Source organism: Macrotis lagotis, chromosome 1 (genome assembly GCF_037893015.1).
Source record: "Macrotis lagotis isolate mMagLag1 chromosome 1, bilby.v1.9.chrom.fasta, whole genome shotgun sequence".
NCBI classification, from domain to species: Eukaryota; Metazoa; Chordata; class Mammalia; order Peramelemorphia; family Peramelidae; genus Macrotis; species Macrotis lagotis.
In genome coordinates, this window is record NC_133658.1 from 94,220,945 (window position 1) to 94,239,842 (window position 18,898).

The 18,898-nt window shown below is 37.9% G+C and overlaps 1 protein-coding gene across 2 annotated transcripts in view; it reads right to left on the reverse strand.

Annotated features, from left to right (window-relative positions):
* The window catches only part of THADA (THADA armadillo repeat containing), a 433,450-nt gene that overhangs the window by 390,739 nt on the left and 23,813 nt on the right, over nt 1-18,898 (reverse strand). For both annotated transcript variants that reach the window (XM_074204775.1, XM_074204781.1), the window contains exons 13-20: nt 16,841-16,996; nt 15,861-15,983; nt 13,220-13,343; nt 9,287-9,438; nt 6,152-6,374; nt 5,081-5,216; nt 4,644-4,780; nt 898-1,056 (exon numbers count right to left, since the gene is read on the reverse strand). In XM_074204775.1, the coding sequence (XP_074060876.1) occupies nt 898-1,056; nt 4,644-4,780; nt 5,081-5,216; nt 6,152-6,374; nt 9,287-9,438; nt 13,220-13,343; nt 15,861-15,983; nt 16,841-16,996 (1,210 nt within the window). The remainder of the gene's footprint in view (nt 1-897; nt 1,057-4,643; nt 4,781-5,080; nt 5,217-6,151; nt 6,375-9,286; nt 9,439-13,219; nt 13,344-15,860; nt 15,984-16,840; nt 16,997-18,898) is intronic.

Genomic DNA, 18,898 nt, shown 5'->3' on the forward strand with positions numbered 1-18,898 from the left:
CATTTTCCAGGTGAGACCATGGAGCCTGAAAACAAGGTCCAACAGGCAGGATAGGTACTGACTGAATAATACACTTAGTAAACTCTCATCGGAGGTCCAGATTAACTGTCCCATAAAAAAACTGACCACTAGGAGATGAATTTTTTCGCCCACAACAATTCATACTTTCTTTTTTTTTTATTTAAAGCAATGGGGTTAAGTGACTTGCCCAAGGTCTTGCAGCTAGGAAATTATTAACTGTCTCAGGTCAAATTTGAACTCAGATCCTCCTGACTCCAGGGCTGGTGCTCTATCCACTGCGCCACCTAGCTGCCCCATCATAAAGACTTTCTTATAAAGGCAGACAGGCTGTAATTTGTAATGGAGGGAGTATCCATACCAAAAAGTCAATAAGTCACAAGTATTTCCTGAATACTCACCTATACCAGGTACTAGTCCCTACTCTCAAGGATCTTCTATTCTATGGGGAACAATTAAATAATAAGCCCATGAAGTAATTTGAACAGATATTCTCACAATAATACTGCAGAGACTTCGTTCTAGAAATGTTCTTTGTTAAAACAATAATAATAGTAATAGGGAGAGCTAGACTTAGAAGCTTGTAAAGTTATCTCACTAGATCCTCATAACAACAAGATGAGGCAGGAGCTATTATTAATCCCACTATGTAGAAACTGAAGGGAAAAGAGGTTAGATTAGTCCAGGACACATAACTAGAGTCTGAGGTAGCACTTGAACCCGGGTCTTCTGGACTGCAAGTTCTTCACTCTTGCCACTGCACCACCTGTAGCCTAACTCCCTGCCAAAAACACAATAACCAGAACCATGTTTGGAATATCCCGGTATACTTAATAAGCATTCATGCTGGATGAAATATCTAACCTACAGTCGCATTACCTTTCATTTCTGCAGACGTGGTGATCATTGGCACACCAGCAGCTAAGTCCTCAAAATCAAGACTGTTGTGGGTTTTGGTCATTTTGACCTGGTTGAAATAATCATTTGTGTCTCGAGGTTGAATCTCATTGAGAATCATCTGTAAGCGACTCGCCGTTTCTAAGACAGAGAGATGATGAGATGTGGAATTGATAGGTTAATGGCTCACATGTCCCAGAGTGATCTTCCCCTACAGGTTCATGGTCCCTAAAGCTTGGCAACTCCATCCAATACTACATTGAGAGGGGGCTGCTGATGAGGGAGGGGCAGATGAGATGTCTCCAAAGGATATCTCCAAAGTGCTAGGCCATTCTATAACAGGGACTCTTAACTTTTTTGGTATGTTCTGATCCCTTTGGCAGGTAAAGGTTAAAAATCCCTTCTCAGAATAACATATTTCAATATAGTGAATTTTGAAAAACAGAGGGTTATAAAGGAAACCAATTATATTGAAATATCATTAACGAAATATAAATATTTTTTAAAGTTCACAGGTCAACAACTTTTCTTTGATAGGGACTAAGGAAATCCTAGATCCTTGAATTAGACATATTATATATAAGGCTATTGCAAATACTACTTTCTAGAAATGTCTAGGTTAGATCTGCAACCTCTGACTTATCACTAAAAAAAAAGAAATACAAAGTATTTTTGGAATATCATGATTAAGAATGAATATGAAAATGAGAGGGAGAATCAGAAAGATTGAGATAATCAGTCATGAGAAAATGAGAGAGAAGGAGAGAGAAAACAAGAATCAGAAAAAAAGAAAAGAGGGGGTGTGGGAGGGGGCAAAGGGAGAGAGAGAGAGGAGAGCTGGGAATGTGTTGGGGATGGGAGAAGAGGATGTGATCTTAGTTCCACCTTGAGGACAGAGGTGATGCCTCTTTTGTCTCTGTGGACAGAATAAAGTATTCACCCGAAGGGGACAACTTAGCTCTTGTAATGGACAGAACACTACATCTATGGCCAACAATACTACTACTAATTAAATCTGTGACCTTGAACAAGTCACATGACTTTTCAAATTCTTTTTTTTAATCTGGAAAATGATGGGGTTGGTCTATATCGGGTTCTGAGGGTCTTATGAACTTATTTTTTAAAAATATTTTTATATTTTTATGTCAGTATAATTGGTTTCCTTGATAATGCAATGTATTTAAAAATATGACTTTAAGTACTCCAGAGATTTCACCAGACTGTTGTCAAAGGGATCCATATCATATAAAAGGCTTAACACCCAACCTAAATGATTTCTCAGGTTCCTTCTAGTTCTCTTTATCATTCTGCAAGAATTATTTATACAGGGTTTTAATAAAATACTTATGTAGCAACAAAAATTTTACTTATGTCATAAATATGATTGAAATAATTTGTTACAATGTCATTTACAATCAAATATATTTTTTTTAAAAAATTAACTAGGACAACTACAGTATTTAGCTGTATTTCTGATCCCACAATTTAAAAATATATAGGTACCATAGTTAAGGGGCTGTATCCCTGGATTTAGTAGAATTGTAGTTTATCTCTGCCGTGAGAAGGAAATTCACTTTTGATATAATTTATAGATAACTTCTACAAATAATTTAAATGAGCTATTAAATACTTTTTAAAAAACAGATTGCTTCAAATTTTAAAAATTGTACAAATTCTTTACTAAAACTGAATTTAGTTGTAGAATTTACCTTTTTTAACAGAAGTTTTACAGTTCTAAATGTTTACATAGGGAGATATTAAAATTAGATTGTACTCCCAAAGAAACCACTAGCTAAACAGTGATAAAAATTGACCTGACAGACTTCTAATCAATAAAACGGATCAATGAAAAAACATTTCCCTACTTTATTCTATGCACAGTATCAAGCACTGAAAGAGATCGAAAATATAAGGAAGTGTTCTTTGAGACAAAGAAATTACCACTTTGTACTCATTTGTAATTTTATTTAAATTCTCCTTTTCAGGTCTAACACATTTCAGAAGTAGACAGAGAATAGGAATAATTTTCTAAAGTCATAAGCCAGATAAATAAAGGAACAAGGCTACAATCAACACAAGATACTTGGGGTTTTTTGGTTGCATATTACTAGACTGTGAGAACTATGTAGAAATTTAAAATGAATGCTTTGTTCTTCCTAAAGTTTTACTATGACCAACAACAAAAAAAAACACATAAATATAATTTGAGGCCTAGAGATGTGTGTTGTATGTTAAATTCCTTATTGATGAGAAGAAACTATAAGATAATTTTAAGACAATTTTATTACATTATTATTATCATAAACAATAATATTTATAAGAATATAGGAATCATTAATGCTAGCCCCAACCTGCCTAATTCACAGGAGGTACCAGATAGCAAAACCCTATCCAGGGAGTGCTCCTTGGCAACAGATGCTGGGGGGCTTTACCCTAGGGCAATCATGATCCACAAGTCTGGTTGTTTCCCTCCATAATTCAGATGAGAAAGTCAAAGAGCTGAAGTTGAGTCCCTAGACAGATGGCAGAACTAGGGATAGAGTCCAGTCTCTGGAATTCAGTTCAAATCTTTCCAGCTCATTTTTAGCAGATTAAGAGGCAACATTTCCGGGCTAAAGCATACATCTTGGGTTTGATAGCGAAGGTGGCAAATCGGTCTAAGACTTCCCTTCCCTGTTTATTGGTATCCCTAAAACGTACCTGTCATTTGAGCTTTGAATTACATTCAGAAACTTGGCACCAAAGAGGTGATTCAATTGTATTTAAACTCAAATCCAAAAAGAAAAATTCCTTCCTGGTTCTTTATTGATCCAAAGCAATAATCTCATAGCTTTAAGGGGTCATTCTGGCTGGGCGGTTGCACCTCCCTTATAAGGAAGTCATTTAGCTGCTCTGATCCTGAGCATTGTCACTGTGATATATGCTGTCACTACCCTGGGACCAGGAGAAACTATACCAGAACCTTGTGGCATCGGGTGGTCTTCTCACTCGTGTTCCATACTGTGCTCTCTGTTTACTTATCATGGATTCTCTCTGGTTTTTGCTTACTGCATAACTCATTGCTATTACCTCCCTTCCCCAAGCATAGACCTTAACCTGGCGACCCTTACTCAATCATAATTTCACATGATCATGATGCCAAGAAAGAGTACAAATCAACCCTAGGGAAAAAGTAGCTTTATGATTGGCAGGATCTAGGCAGCACAAGTCATGATCCCCACGATTTATTGGATCATTGGAACAGAAAGAGACCAGATTGTCCGATTCCTTCATTTTACAGTTGAAGAAAATGAAGCCAAAAAAACACCATACCAAAATTACTTGGAGGGAAAATAGCAGAAAAAGGATTTAAATCCTTCTGTTGACAAATTCTAATAATAAAGCATAAATTCCCTTTATATTGAAATCATGCTTATAATTTAGGATTTATGTAGATGCAACAGTAACATTATTTTTATATGAACTACACTGCCACAAGAAGGAACATGGTCCAATAGAAATAATATTGATTTGGTTTCATAAGTTAATAAAATAAAAAAATTTAAAATAATAATAATAAAAATAATAAATATGTTAACAAATCTTAACTCTGTAACATTCTAGCTGTGGAACCTTGGACAAATTAAAGAGAAGATCCTCCATCTTTATGGTCTCTTCCACCTCTAAATCTATGGATGGTTGAACTTCAGTCTTTTTTATTTTTTTAACATTTTCTTTGCTTATCTTACCTGAATCTGTGTCCATTGGAATAAGGCCCTCTGGGGAAGAACTCTGAACAACTGGCGCTACGACAGCAGAAAGTCTATAGGACATCAAAATGAGCTTGGCTACCATGTGCCTCCATTCAGTCACCAGTGCCAGATTGCTTTAAGGAAAACCAAAGGGATGAATTTAAGCAAACAAAGTTAAAGGAAATTTACCAAAAATTAAAAATAAAAAAAGTCACACACAATTTCCACATTTTTTTTTAATCTTAAGCCTGGTGATCTCTTTTGTTTCAAATAAGTCAATTAAATAAATCCATATTAAAATTTCATAAGACAGTAAAACATTTTACTTGGTCATCATGAATTTTGAATTTCACATCTAATTTAAAACTAAAAGTTCAAGTGGTCAGTCATCCTCCCTAATGCCTTTCAAAAGAAAATGATCCAAATCAACTTACTTTAAAGATAACTGCTGAAAAGCCCCTATTATACAGTGAACTCGCCCATACATAGGAAACAAAGCTGCCGCCTGCAGTAGAGAGCTTTCAGCCTGGGATATTTCTCTCTCAAGATTTTCTAAAAGGTGACTGATCACTAGAAGGGAAAAGAAAACATGAGAAAAATTCAGTTTAATTTTTAAAAAATTAATTTAAAGTAAATTTTTAAAATTCATAAAAACCAAACCTTTGATCAAAATAGAGACTTTTTTCCACCAAAAAAAAAGATATCTAAAAATTACCTTGTCCATACCCCAATTTTTAGGCAAGATTATTGTTTCAAAGTTAAATCTCATGGTTGTAATATTCCACTTGCTCCAAACTCTTAGTCACATGATCCTCTTTTATCATTGCCCAGATCACATCTTCCAGAACTACCTCTGACCCATTTTTCCCCATACCCTGAAGGGACTCCCCTATCCACATGTTTTTTTCCTAATACCCATTTTTCTCTCTCTATGACTTCCCTTATGTTGATCCCTCATCTTTCCTTCTCACAGGGCTACCTCTAGACCTCTTACAGAGAAAGCAATATACAGCATGCTCTTTGATGATGAGTAGGGCTGAACAATCTCAGAAGTTGAAACTGGCAGTTACATAGTCAGCCAAGAATGGAAGCAGCAATGACCCACAAGAGCTTGTGAATTTGGAATGCACATAATTTCTTTTAGAAATAAACATTCATAGACATAACAACAAAAAGCATGGGTAGAAATAACAGATATAGGCCTTACTCCTTAGATCTAAAAGAAAAAACAATATATTATTTATATTATGTGATGTGATGTGATGTGATGTGATGTGATGTGATGTGATGTGATGTGATGTGATGTGATATAACAGAATAGGCTAGGATAGGATTACAGATATCCACGGCCCACTTTTACTGGAAAGAGACTGAGAAAAAGAATATGTTTGTATAAAGTCCAAATGTTTAATTTTCATATATATACTAGACTAGAGTGAAGAGAGGTATTATAAGATGTTTGGTTTTGATAAATGCAATCAAATGGTCCTTGACTCAATACAAACCCATGAATGTGTTCCTTTCCACAAGAGTCACAGACTCCTCTCCACTTCTCTGGCATGGTATAGGTTCGGGGGGATGGTTAAAGACAGCAGCCAGGGCTGCCGGCAGGCCCTCTTGACCAATTAAGAACCGCAGCAGATAGCAGGCCGTGACACAGTCGTAGGGTTTAGTACTGGAGCTCAGGTCCATTGCTGCACGGAACAAGGTTTGCAGTTTCAAAGAATCCTAAAGCCAAAAACAGACTGAGTCACCTTTCCCTGAAGTATCCACATTCTTCAGTTTCCATGTTTGTTCATCTTATCATATAACATTATCATATTAATAATCAATTTGGTTTTAGAAATTATGATCTGCTAAAAACAACAACAAACACCAATAATAACAGAGGCCCAGAAGGACATTAAGAAGAATAGCTTCAGGGAACATAATCTAGAAATTCATCATATATGTTGGGAACATTAAGTCATGATGTTACACAATGTGTTCAACACACACACACACACACACACACACACACACACACACACACACACACTTGTGAAGCAATATGATGGAGCAGAGATAGTCAGCCACAAAGAAGGAAGACCTGCCACTGACATACACTGGTTGAGTGACACCAGACAAATCACTTAATCTTGGGTGCTCTGAGCCAAAGGTGTCAGAGCCCCTAAAAGGAAGCGGATTAAAATATAATTAGGAAATGTTTCATAAGATAAATAAAATCACAATACAACACAGATAATGTCAATTTGTGATTTTCTAAATTGATATGCTGCCTACAGAGATCTGTTTCTCTTAGAACCACTCTTGGCACCCCTCTTAGTTGCAGAGAAGATGCTGACCTCATAATGAAGAAGGAAATGTTCTCATCTCAAAGTTCCCTGTGCCAGTGAAATCACAAGTGAGCCCTATTCCCTTCAGAAATAAATGATAAAGATCAACTACTAGGACATGGAGGGATCAGCACTGATGATAATACCTACATCAACAATGTCATGGAACTTTTTAAGCCTCACAGAGTCTGCATATGTGCATGTGTGTTAGTATGTGAGAGGGAGAGAGAGAGAGAGACAGAGACTGAGGCAGAGAGAAAGAGAAGGAGAGACTGAGGCAGAGAGGCAGAAAGAAAGAGAGAAGGAGGGACAGAGGAAGGAAAAGGGAAGGGGAAAGAGAGGATGGAAAGAGATGGAAGGAGAAGGAGAGGGAGAAAGAGGGAAGAAGAGAGGAGAAGGTATGCAGGCAACAATGCATATGATGATGGTTTAGGACCAGAGTAAGAGGAGAGGCTTAAAAACAATGGACACGGTTGCTTGCGCTGTGAGGAGTCCTGCATTTCTCATGATATGAAGACTCCTAAAGACTTCACTGAAAAAAAAAACAAAAAATTAAAAAAAAAAGACTTCACTGACACCCCAGTGTTTCATCATACTAGAAAAACTACAGAAACAGGTGAACAAGTGTGAGGGTGAGGTGGGAGGACATATCTGGGCATCTCATAAATTGTTCCTCCATGAGTCTCTGAGCACTTGAAGATGCTCCACAGCCTGGCAATGCCCCAGGGAAACAAGAAGAGAGATTTCACACAACTCCAAAGTCCCTGGCACTGTCAGAAATGGGCAAGATTTTATCAGTGGAAATGACACTGAAGATGATGCCCTGATGATGTCACTTCACTCCTACACCCTGAGGACCTAGGGACCTGTCTGTGGGGCTTGTGGCCGAAGCCCTCCCTATGGGCTGCTCCCTGTGAGAGCAGGGGCTGCCTTAGTCTTTGCTTCCCTACCACCTAGCACCAGCTCTGGCATACAGTAAGTGTTTAATAAAGGCTTTTCCATCTGCCCATTCATCATTTCCCTGATGTGTGCCACTAGAGCATCCACCCAATTCTTAGAGCCAGGACATGTAAAAATAGAAGTTCACAGCTTCAGGGCCAGACCACAGCTCAACAACAGCCCCAGAAGCTGCCATCACACCTATGTGGAGCTGAAAATAGAAAGGCCACCACAAATCCTGTTTTGCTATTTTGCTGGCTTCCAGAAACATCCTCCAGCAAGAGCCCCAGAATATCTGCTCAGAGGCAAAGCTGGCCAGCTTAAACCTGGGAAGTTCCCAATATACCCAGGCCGCTAGAGAAATCCCCATACTGCAAATACAATGTTTAAAGAAGAAAGTCTAAATGAAGCTCCCATACACAATTCAGAGAAGTGGGTGCAATATTGAGGGACAGGGAAGGGTGTGTAGGTTTAGTAGTTGGGTTAGAGTTAAGTTCAAATAGTCAAAATTTCTGAGTTTCATTCTCCATTTTTTAACTCTGACTGGCTTTGGGACCAGCAACATGTCACTAAACTCATTACAAAATTCAAATTTTCAATCCACTCAAGAAGAAGCTCTAAAGTTATATTGCTGGTGATATGTTTTGGAATCAAAGACAAAAAACTTGCTATAACTATAAAGAGTTATAACCAGCTCTTAAATATATCTTTCTTCAAGAAAGGAATAGTTTGCTTGGGTAAGTAAAATTGTCAGAAAATCCTAGACACTCCCTTTGGTCAGTAATTATTGCTACTTCCCCCATCCAACAATGTTTGATCAGATCACTGATCATAAGAAAGAGGAAAGGCTTCTTTTTGCTTCTTAACTTCTTTCTTCCTACATTCTAATGGCTCTATTAATAATAAATGAACAAAGAGCCTGTCTGATCCACAAACTAGATTCTCCATCCCTGACAGGGCTGAAGAAATAATATTAGTTTTAGGTTCAACTCTTCATTGAGATTTTTTAGTGCCTGCATAACATTGGTCAAGTTATTTCTCCTTTCCTATTCTCTTTCTCTTCCTCTGAAAAAAAGGAAAAAGTTGGATTAAATGGTGTTTATTTAAAGTTCCATCTTTCTTCAAATCTATGTATCTAGTATCTGAAAATCAGGTACAAATTCTGAGTCAGAAACTTAGTACCTTCCTAAACTTAGGCACATGACACAGTTTCTGAAAGCCTCAGTTTCTTCATCTGTAACATGAAGGTAACAGACCAAGCCATCTCTAAGATGCTTCTGGTTCCAGACATAAAAATTAGAAGTTGTTCCTACCTACAATGAACACATATTTAAATGGGTGGGGAAAAATAAAATCTCCAAATACCTGAAAATGTATGACAGTTTTTGGTAATTTCATCAAGAGATCAAATGCTAAAATTTTCACTTCTTCAAAAGTGCTTGAAAAACATTCCATTATTGTTTCGACTCGGGCAAAATCAATCTCATGACTCAGTTGAAACACTGATTGTACTTTACCTAATTTAAAAACAAAAACAAGCACAAATCTTTTATACATCAATAAAAATGAAAGAAAGGAACTTTACAACAATTTGTTAAGATCTGCAAAAAATATAAACAAATGATCCCAAACCATCTTTTAACCACGGCACATACTTCACCATAATCAACACATTTTCTCTACTCTTTCTCATATAACACTTTTGATATCATAAAATACATCAGTATTCACCTCTATTATAACACATTTGGTTAAATGAATGCTTCCCAGCAGCACGAGCATCATCTCTTTTGTTGTTGGGGTTTTTTTACAAGGCAATGGGGTATGCTCAAGATCATACAGCTAGGTATTAAGTGTCTGAGGCCAGATTTGAACTCAGTTCCTCCTGACTCCAGGGCGTTGCTCTATCTACTGTGCCACCTGGTTGCCCCATGAGCATCATCTCTTGATGACTACCACATCCCCTTCAATCACTGGTCCAAGACTCCTCTTCTTTCTTTAAGGTCTCTTCACTGTCATGGGCCTCTGAACTCCTTCAGCTCCCTTCTTTCCATTTTATCAAATATATTCTATGCTTGAGACCACCTGGGTCACTTGTTCCCTGCTTCCATCTTGCTTCCTTCCACCTATGTCCCTGTCCTGGGCTGTCTTGCACTCCTAGAATGGATTTTAGAGCCTCTGCTTCTGTCTGCTCTTCTTTCAAGGCCTAACCCAAGTCTTCTTTGCCCCATGAAATCTTGCCTGAACCTATAATTTCTTTCCCTCCACTAGAAGCTAAATTTTGCCATTTCTTATTTCATTCATCCTTCTAGGAACAGCTCTAAGAATAACTGGTATTTATGTAAAAGCTTTGAAGTTTGCAAAGCTCTTTACACATATTAACTCATTTGATCTTCACAGTAACTCTGTGCAGTAGATGCTACAATTATCTCTATTTTACAGATGATGAAACTGAGATGACTTGCTCCAGGCCACACACCTAATAGGAGGTACCCAAAACAGGATTCAAATTGAGTTCTCCTCAACCCAAGTCCCGTGTTCTTCCTACTAAGTCACCTAGCTGCCTACAGAGAGAAACAGTTTCCTCTAGTAGCCTATAAACCTCCTGGAGTTTATCTTTGGTTTGTTTGGCTTATATCTATCTTTGAGGCCAAAGCATCACCCAGGGAAGCCTTGCTCACCATTCCACCCTCCTTTCCCCCCCCTGCAGCACTTGTTATCTAAGCTCCCTTCAATTTCTGCTTATCTTTTTAAATGTTTTGTCTTCTCATCTAAATTACAATCTTCTCAAAAGGCAGGAACCGTGTCTTCAACCTTTCTGAATCCTTGGCATCGAAGCAGAGAGTTCATTTAACAACTATTTAATGACAGTAGCAAAGTTGGGCCTAGACCATGATCCTCTGGTACTACCATCTTTACCCCAAAACCATGTACAGTAGGAGAACACAGACAGAGGCTATGTACCTTGTTTGGTACTCTGTATACAGTAGGTGCTTAATAAATGTTTGTTGGATTGGATGAATAACAACTATGCTAAGTAACCAATCTAACATATCTCCCATCCTAACACAAACCCTCCATTCCAATCTGGAAATTTTTTTGGTAGAAAACGTTTTTTGGTGGTTTGAGTAAGTAATTTGTTTGAATAAATAGTTTGAATAAGTAATTTATTAAAATTTATCATTAATTATTATTCTTAAATCCCATCATATTTTCATTTTGAATTTCTTGGTAAGTTTCTTAAAAGTTGGAATGGTCTTATTATATTTTTAAGATATTTTCATCCAGACTTAGTACAGTATTTTTCTAGCTTCTAAATATGCTTTGTACATTTCCAAATCCTCACCTTTGCTTATACTGTGCCCCCAAATAGCCCTTCACCTATCCAAATCCTGTACTACACAAAGCCCACCCTGGACACTTCTACTGTCTGAACCAGAAGAGCAGCAGGAGTCCTGGCTATAGGGTCGGAAGACCTGCATTTGAATCTGTTACCTGCTGACAGAGCAACCGTGGACACCTCACTTTATCACTCTCTGCCTAAGTTTCCACACCTATAAAATGTGAAGATTGGTAGACAATTTAGAAAATAAAAACCACTATGGTAGTAAGTTGATATTGTGATAGTAGGTACTTTCCATTACCCTTTTTTTTTTTAGGTTTTTTTGTAAAACAAATGGGGTTAAGTGGCTTACCCAAGGCCACACAGCTAGGTAATTATTAAGTGTCTGAGGACAGATTTGAACTCAGGTATTCCTGACTCCAGGACCGGTGCTCTATCTACTGTACCACCTAGCCACCCCTCCATTACACTTCTTTCAGCTAATGATCACAGGTATTGTAATGGATTGGACCATTCATCCCAGAGGTTCTTAACCTGGGGTCCCTATGAAAAAAGCTACATCCTTCTTTTCATTTTCTTTTGAATTACTTTGTAATTTACTGCATGTTATTTATGCATTTAAAAGCATCTTTATTATAAGCTTCACCAGACTGTCAAAGGAGTCAATGACACCAAAAAAGGTAAAGGACTCTTTGAATTTCACTTAAGAGAAATCTGAAGCATTCAAATGTATTCAACTATTTTACTTAATATAAAAAATTGAAACTGGTACTACTAAATGTCAATGTAACAATCACAGAACACCTGGTTCTCTTCAAAATTCAACCCAACTATATGTTATAGGAATACAGATTTGAATTGAATTGAATTTGAATATGAATTTTCCAGTTCTCCTAGTTGCTAGTGCCCTTTTGTCCTTCCTTAAGGCAAAGGAGATTTTTATGTAAGATGAATACAAACATATAGAGATTATCTTTGCCTCTTCTAAACTGAAAGCCCTCTAATAGGCTGTCCATTGACTCTGGCAGAGCAAGGAACATGACTCTCAGTTGGTGCCAGTGCCAGCAGAGCTGGCACAAAACCGCAAACCAGGAAACACAAAAGGAAATTGTTCACAAGGCTCCTACACAAAAGAAACTCTCCATATACATAAACATAGTATCTCACATCAAATGGAAAAAAAGATGATTCAAACAGGAAAGTCAAATGTTCATCTTCCACAAGAAAAAAATAGCAAAAAATGGTTAAAAAAAACCAGAATACCTGGAAATGACACTCTTGACAATGACTTTCAACAATCTGTGTGAGGTATGACCTCTGTGACTCTGCAAGAAACCAGTATTTTTACCATCAAAGACTTATGGGCCTTAAAACAAATAAAAGAACCACATTTCAGCAACAAAACCTTGCTAGGGATGTTCTATGAGGAAGGAAAAAACAATTATTCTCTTATGATTTTTTTTACTATCTGAGGAAAATGATTGGGGTTGATCTTGTCTCAAAGTTAGCTTACTGCATAAAAACCACAGTTATTAGTAGGCCAGTAATAACCCAATCTAAACAGCTCAATTTTTATTTTACCATTTGGGAAATCTGATTGCATCTTAATAAGAACTATTCTAGCTTATCAAAACCTCTCTTTAAATTAAACAAAAACAAAAACAAAAATAAAAACAAAAAACTCATTAACTAGAACCAAAAAAAATTTACTGATATTTGGGGAACATAATCTATCTCAGTAAGAAAAAAAAATCTTCCCCCCCAAAATTATAATGAAAACTTACCTTCTGGGGGCAGTTAGGTGGTGCAGTGGGTAGAGCACCAGCCCTGGAGTCAGCATTGCCTAAGTTCAAAACCGGCCTCAGACAATAATAACCTAGCTGTGTGGGCCTTGGCCAAGACACTTTAATCCCATTGCCTTGCAAAAACTAAAAAAAAAAACAAAAAAAACTTACCTTCTGGTACAGGAAATAATTCAGCTATTGAGCCTAAAATGGTTAAGGCTGAAAACTTGGTTGAGTGGGAAGAGCCAGGAAACAGAGCTCCGAAAAGACTGTTACATATGGATGACATGAAATCCTGAATTGAACAAAAACAATAAGAAAAATTAAACAGAAAGAAGAGTCAATTCAAAAGAGGTTTAACTGAATTTCTTCAAGGAAGCATCTGGAAGAGTATTTCTAAGTGAATAAGACTTTCAACAATCAGGAGATTAGTTTAAAAAATTATAAATCATAGTACTGTGCTAAGCCCTAGAGATACATGGAAAAGCAAAAACACAGTCCCTGCCTTCAAGGAGTTAAATTTCTAATGGGGAAGAAAATAGGCAAATAACTACATTTATACAAGATGTAACACAACAGATGGAATGTCCTCTCAGGGGAAGGGTGACAAGAAATGAAGGCTTTCCCCACCTCCCCTTTTTGTCTCATAGCACCACCTCACACAGGCTTCCATCCTAACTAGACATGCACTACTTTTCTACCACTATCTCTTAACTCAAGCCATTCCCTAGGCCTGGAACACCATCCCTCAGCATCACTTTTTAAAAAGTCCACCCATTTTACAAGGCCAGGGTCAAGAGCTACCTTCTTGTGCTTTCTACCTCAAACCTCACAAAGCACTTCAACCCTGTCTCACACTCTTAGGATTATAGGGTCAGATATAGAGTTAGAGGGGAATTCAACTTTTTAATCAAGGTTTATTATTCTATTTATGTTAAGAGTTACTACATATCCATATAGAGAGCATCCTCTTCCCCACACTACCCTTACCCCAGTAAGAGATTGTGAGCTCCATGAGAACAAGGATTGGATCTGAATTATCTATGCATCTGCCCTTATACCTGAACTCTGTATATATTTTCTTTTTTGTTTTTTTAGTTTTTTTCAAGGCAAATGGGGTTAAGTGGCTTGCCCAAGGCCACACAGCTAGGTAATTATTAAGTGTCTGAGACCAGATTTGAACCCAGGTACTCCTGACTCCAGGGCCAGTGCTTTATCCACTGTGCCACCTAGCCGTCCCCCTCTGTATATATTTTCTACTGAAAAGTCTGCCTTTGTGTTGATGGTCAGTCACTTTGTTAATGTGTCAGTCTGAAATGGACCAATCAGTCTAATCCCAAAACAGGAAGGGAAAAAAATCTATGGGTCTTTCTAAACAAATTAGAATACCAGTCCTTCAGAGTTATAAAAAAAAAAGTCTAAGCTCTATATACTTACTATCCATGAAAAAAAAATTCTATGTAGAATTTAGCACTTACTTCCTGAAATACATGATGTTAACAAAACAATAAAACAATTCAAGGCTATCTGTGTGATTTAACAACAGCAATAGTTATTATATTTATATTTTATTTTTTATAATTTGCTTTCTAGTGATAATATATGATGCTATTTATATAGTATTTTTATAGTTCTTAAAGGTTTTTTAAGGCATTATGAGGGGGGGTACCACTAATATTATTATTCCCCACTTTACAGATGGCTCAGAAAGATGAAAAAACTTGCCCAAGGTCACACAGCTAGTGTCAGAGGTGATTTGGGAACCAAGGTCTCTGAGTCCAGTACCATAACTTAAATGAAGAAACTTTTTCCACTGGAGCGGGACTTTCCTGATCCTTTAAAGCTCAAACTATCAAGGGATTAGAATGACTAAACTTCTCCACTGGTTGTTAGTTCACTAGAATAGCAAATTATCTGTTGTATTCCATTGAAATACAGAAAGGCACCGGACCAGTGTCCACCTCCATAACACAGAACCTTAGAGAGGTGCCAGGGCAAGGTGGGTGGAGTGGTTTGTCCAGAATCACCCAGCCAGTACATGTTTGAGGTGGGCCTCTCACTTGCATCTCCCTGGCCTCTGGGTTGGTTCACTAACCCCTTTCCTCACTGGTAACACAGAGGGCTAGAATATACACAAGTCCTGTTATCATCTTCAACAAAAGGATCTGCTTCTTCCTGCCCACTGTTTTTGGTCTTTTTCCTCTAGATCTCTGGAAGCTTTAGGATTCCACTTAGTCCTACAGTCACAGATCAGAGCAGAGTTAGAATTTGAACTCAAACTCAAAATATAGTATGTTTTCGAATAATTAGCCCCAAATGAAAGTGAGTTTGCCTGAAGTCAAAAGCCACTACATGGTTCCTCTGGAAACAAATCTGATCTGTCCATTAATTAGAGTTATGTCTTTAGATATTAGTCCCCAAACCCAGTGGCCTTGGAGTCCCACAGAAAGACAGTAAAGTCTGGATTCAGAAACCTTGGATTCAAATTTCAACTCTGCTAGTCACTGTGCCCATTTGTTGGGTGAGTCTTCAAATTGTTCTAGGAGATAACTCATCTCTAAAAAGAGGGGCCCAGACAAGACAGGCTCTAATGTCCCTACAAAGGTCACCATCATCAAGACATTGTTACTACTGTAAGGCTTACAAAGCATTTTTTTTCCAGTTAGACCCATGAGTTAAGCGGTAAGAGGAAGATGGATTTAAAAAGTGCCAACCTCCAAAAGACTTTCATTTATTTCTCTTTAATGCCTCACCTCTATTTTTTGCTTGTATTTAAAAAAAAAATCTGATTTTCTAGAAATCTATTACCTACCTGATAATGCTGTAAAGTCTCAGAAGGATTTTCCTTAGTCAAATCATTCACATATTCTTGCTGGGGTTTACTTTGCTCCAATTTATAAAGTACCTGAGAACTTTCCTGTATCCTACTGAACAACTTTGGGAGGAAAATAAAAACAAAATATAGGAGAGATATAAAAATACAAACGTCAGCTATAAATAAAAACTTATTAAGAATAAAAAATAAAATATCCCACAACTTTTTCAAACCACATTTCTTTTTCAGAACACCTTATTCCCATCATCAATGTAAATGTGCGTAGGGATGCAAGTGTGTATATGTATGTCTGTATATATGTAACTATGTGAGTATGTGTGTGAGTGTGTATATATATATATATATATATATATATATATATATACACACACACATATATGAGTGTATGTACATGGATGTGTGAGTGGGTGTAGGTATGGGAATATGTGAGAATATGAATATGAATAGGAGTATATGTATGTATTTGCATGTGATTTCTGAGCCTGCAAAGTCATCAGTGGAAGGTCCTCCCACTGAGGAAACTCCCCACACCAACACAGACCAGCAACTGTGCAGCATCTTAGAATCTAACAGAGTGGTCCTGGGCTCTGAGAGGCTGTGGGATTTGTCCAGAGTCACACTGACATTACATCATATAAGCAGAAGCCAAATTTTTCTGACTGAGGCTAACACAGATCTTTAATTTTAAGTTTGAAGACCATATCGTGCGAATGTCTCATAAAGAGGCTGAGAAGGAACTGCAAGTGAGATGGTCTGTTCCCCAGAGGTACCTAAGCCTAAGCCCCCCTTTAAAAGGCACCCAGAGAAGGCAACCATGTGACTTGTTCCCCTCTACCATCCACTGACAAAGAGCAGCAACATCCCCTGGGAGAAAATACACCATTGTGATCTATGTGAAGTGCCTGGCACCTTGCCAGGTACACAGGTAAGGGTTAATGAAGGTATTTCAAGGCCACCTTTTGTAGGAGAGAACAGATCTGCTGCCTCATGCCGGGAGACTGATTATTCAGGTTGTACAGAATAAAGAACTGAACCAGCTGCATCTCTTCCATGGAGACGATTTCAGTGCTGCGGTGACTTTCACAGAGCAAACCTAAAGCATCGATGCAAACCTAAGATGGTAAAAGCAAGGGAAAAAAAAATTAATTTTCTGATGAGATCCAGCAGGACACAAAGTCTCTTAAAAGTCTGAAGAAACCACAGAAGTTCTAGCTAAGGGACACGGAGATGATTTTTTTTTTTTGGCAATTTCATCTCTGCCTCCTTTGTATTGACTGTTCCAACATATCAGGCCCTGCAAACTCTTACCTGAATCTCCCAAAACACACAACAAGCAAGGTAAAATGGCATAAACATTAGAATCACCCATCGGGCATGTTCCACTGGGAATAAAACCTCACTGAGTCCAACAACTCTTCCTTTGTGATATCTCTGTTTCATCTCTGCTTGGGGGCTTCTACTCCCCAAGGATTCCTCGCTCCACATCTGAATTACCAGCTGATCCCCAGTTTCTTGGCTCACCTTCCTCTGGTCCATCATGCCAGTGGAGACCAGGCCAATCTTCCTCAAACACTGTTGACATTATGTCGAAGTCAGGTGAAAGGATTCTTTATTAATAAAGTTTTCAATCCTTGGTATGACTTGGTTCTTTCTTACTCAATTATCTATCCAATCTCATCACTCATTAGTATTTAATACTGCCCCTGCCCTCCAGCCAGGCCTGTTCACTCTACCCTACTAACACCACCTCTCTCATAACTCATTCATATTTCTGTGCTTAAAACAGTCAAACAGCCAGCAACACCCTTTAAGCTCCATCTTTCATCATCTGGGTCAGGACTCACATCCTCCAAGAATCATTTCCTGCCTAACTGATCCAGTCCTGACCACTCGTATTCATTGTTCCTCCAGCACTTTGACAGTTTCTGTTTATTCCTAACTATCTGAACACTATAATTTGTTCTTTAGCTGTTTTGTGGAAATTGGAAGCCAATTATAGGATCTATCTTCTAAATTTACTCCAATTCAGTAGCTATTGATTAAGCAGCTATGTTGTAGAAGGTCATATGCCAGGTTATGTAAGTACAAGGAAGAAAAATAACAGTCTTCCCCCTTTAGGAGCTTAGGATCTACTGGGAGGATGCACCTCCACACAAATAAGTGGAATAGAAAGTGTGATGGGGCAGAGGAGGGATCCAAAATACTTTAGGAAAAGCTGATTCCTCAAATGAAGGGATCAAAGAAGACTTATGGAAGTGGCCTCCTGCTTGAGACTAGATGAAAGAAGAGGACTCTAAGAGGCAGAGGTGAGGAGGGTGGGCATCTCAGATATGGGTTATAGTTTGTCTAAAAATCATAGGAGATAGCTTATAGTTCAGTTTGATTGCACATAGAGTGGATGAAAATGAGTAAGAAGGAAATAAAATTGCAAAAGGGGGTCATCTAAGAGAAAGCCTTGAATGCTAGATAAAAGCATCATATTCTATCCTAAAGGAAGGTGGCTTTGGCTTTTGTTTTTTAAGCAGAGCATGAGCTGGTCAGAAGTAATAGGAATATTGTTTAACTAACTATATGAAGGACAGATTGGAAAGAAGAAATAATGAAGCCAGGGAGGCAATAGTAAGGCAATAATAAGAATAATGAGGACTTGGGCTACAGGGTGATGGTATGAGTGGAGGAAGTAGATACAAGAAATGCCATAGGAACACAACTGACAAGACTTGGCAACTGTTTGGAGTAGGGTGGAGATGGGTAGAAAAGAAGAAGGTCAGGAAAGACTGGGGACTGTGGGCATTCAGGTCATCCCACAGGATCAGTTTTGCAGATAATGGCATCATCAATAGAATCAGGGAAACTAGAAGAAAGGAAAGTTTATAAGGGAAAAAAACTCTGGTTTTGGACATACTGAATTGAGATGACTATGTTGGTGAAGATGACGACTAATCACATGGAGTTGAATGTTGGGAGTCCCCCATGCTAATAACCCAGAAGTTATCCTTGACTCCTCACTCCCT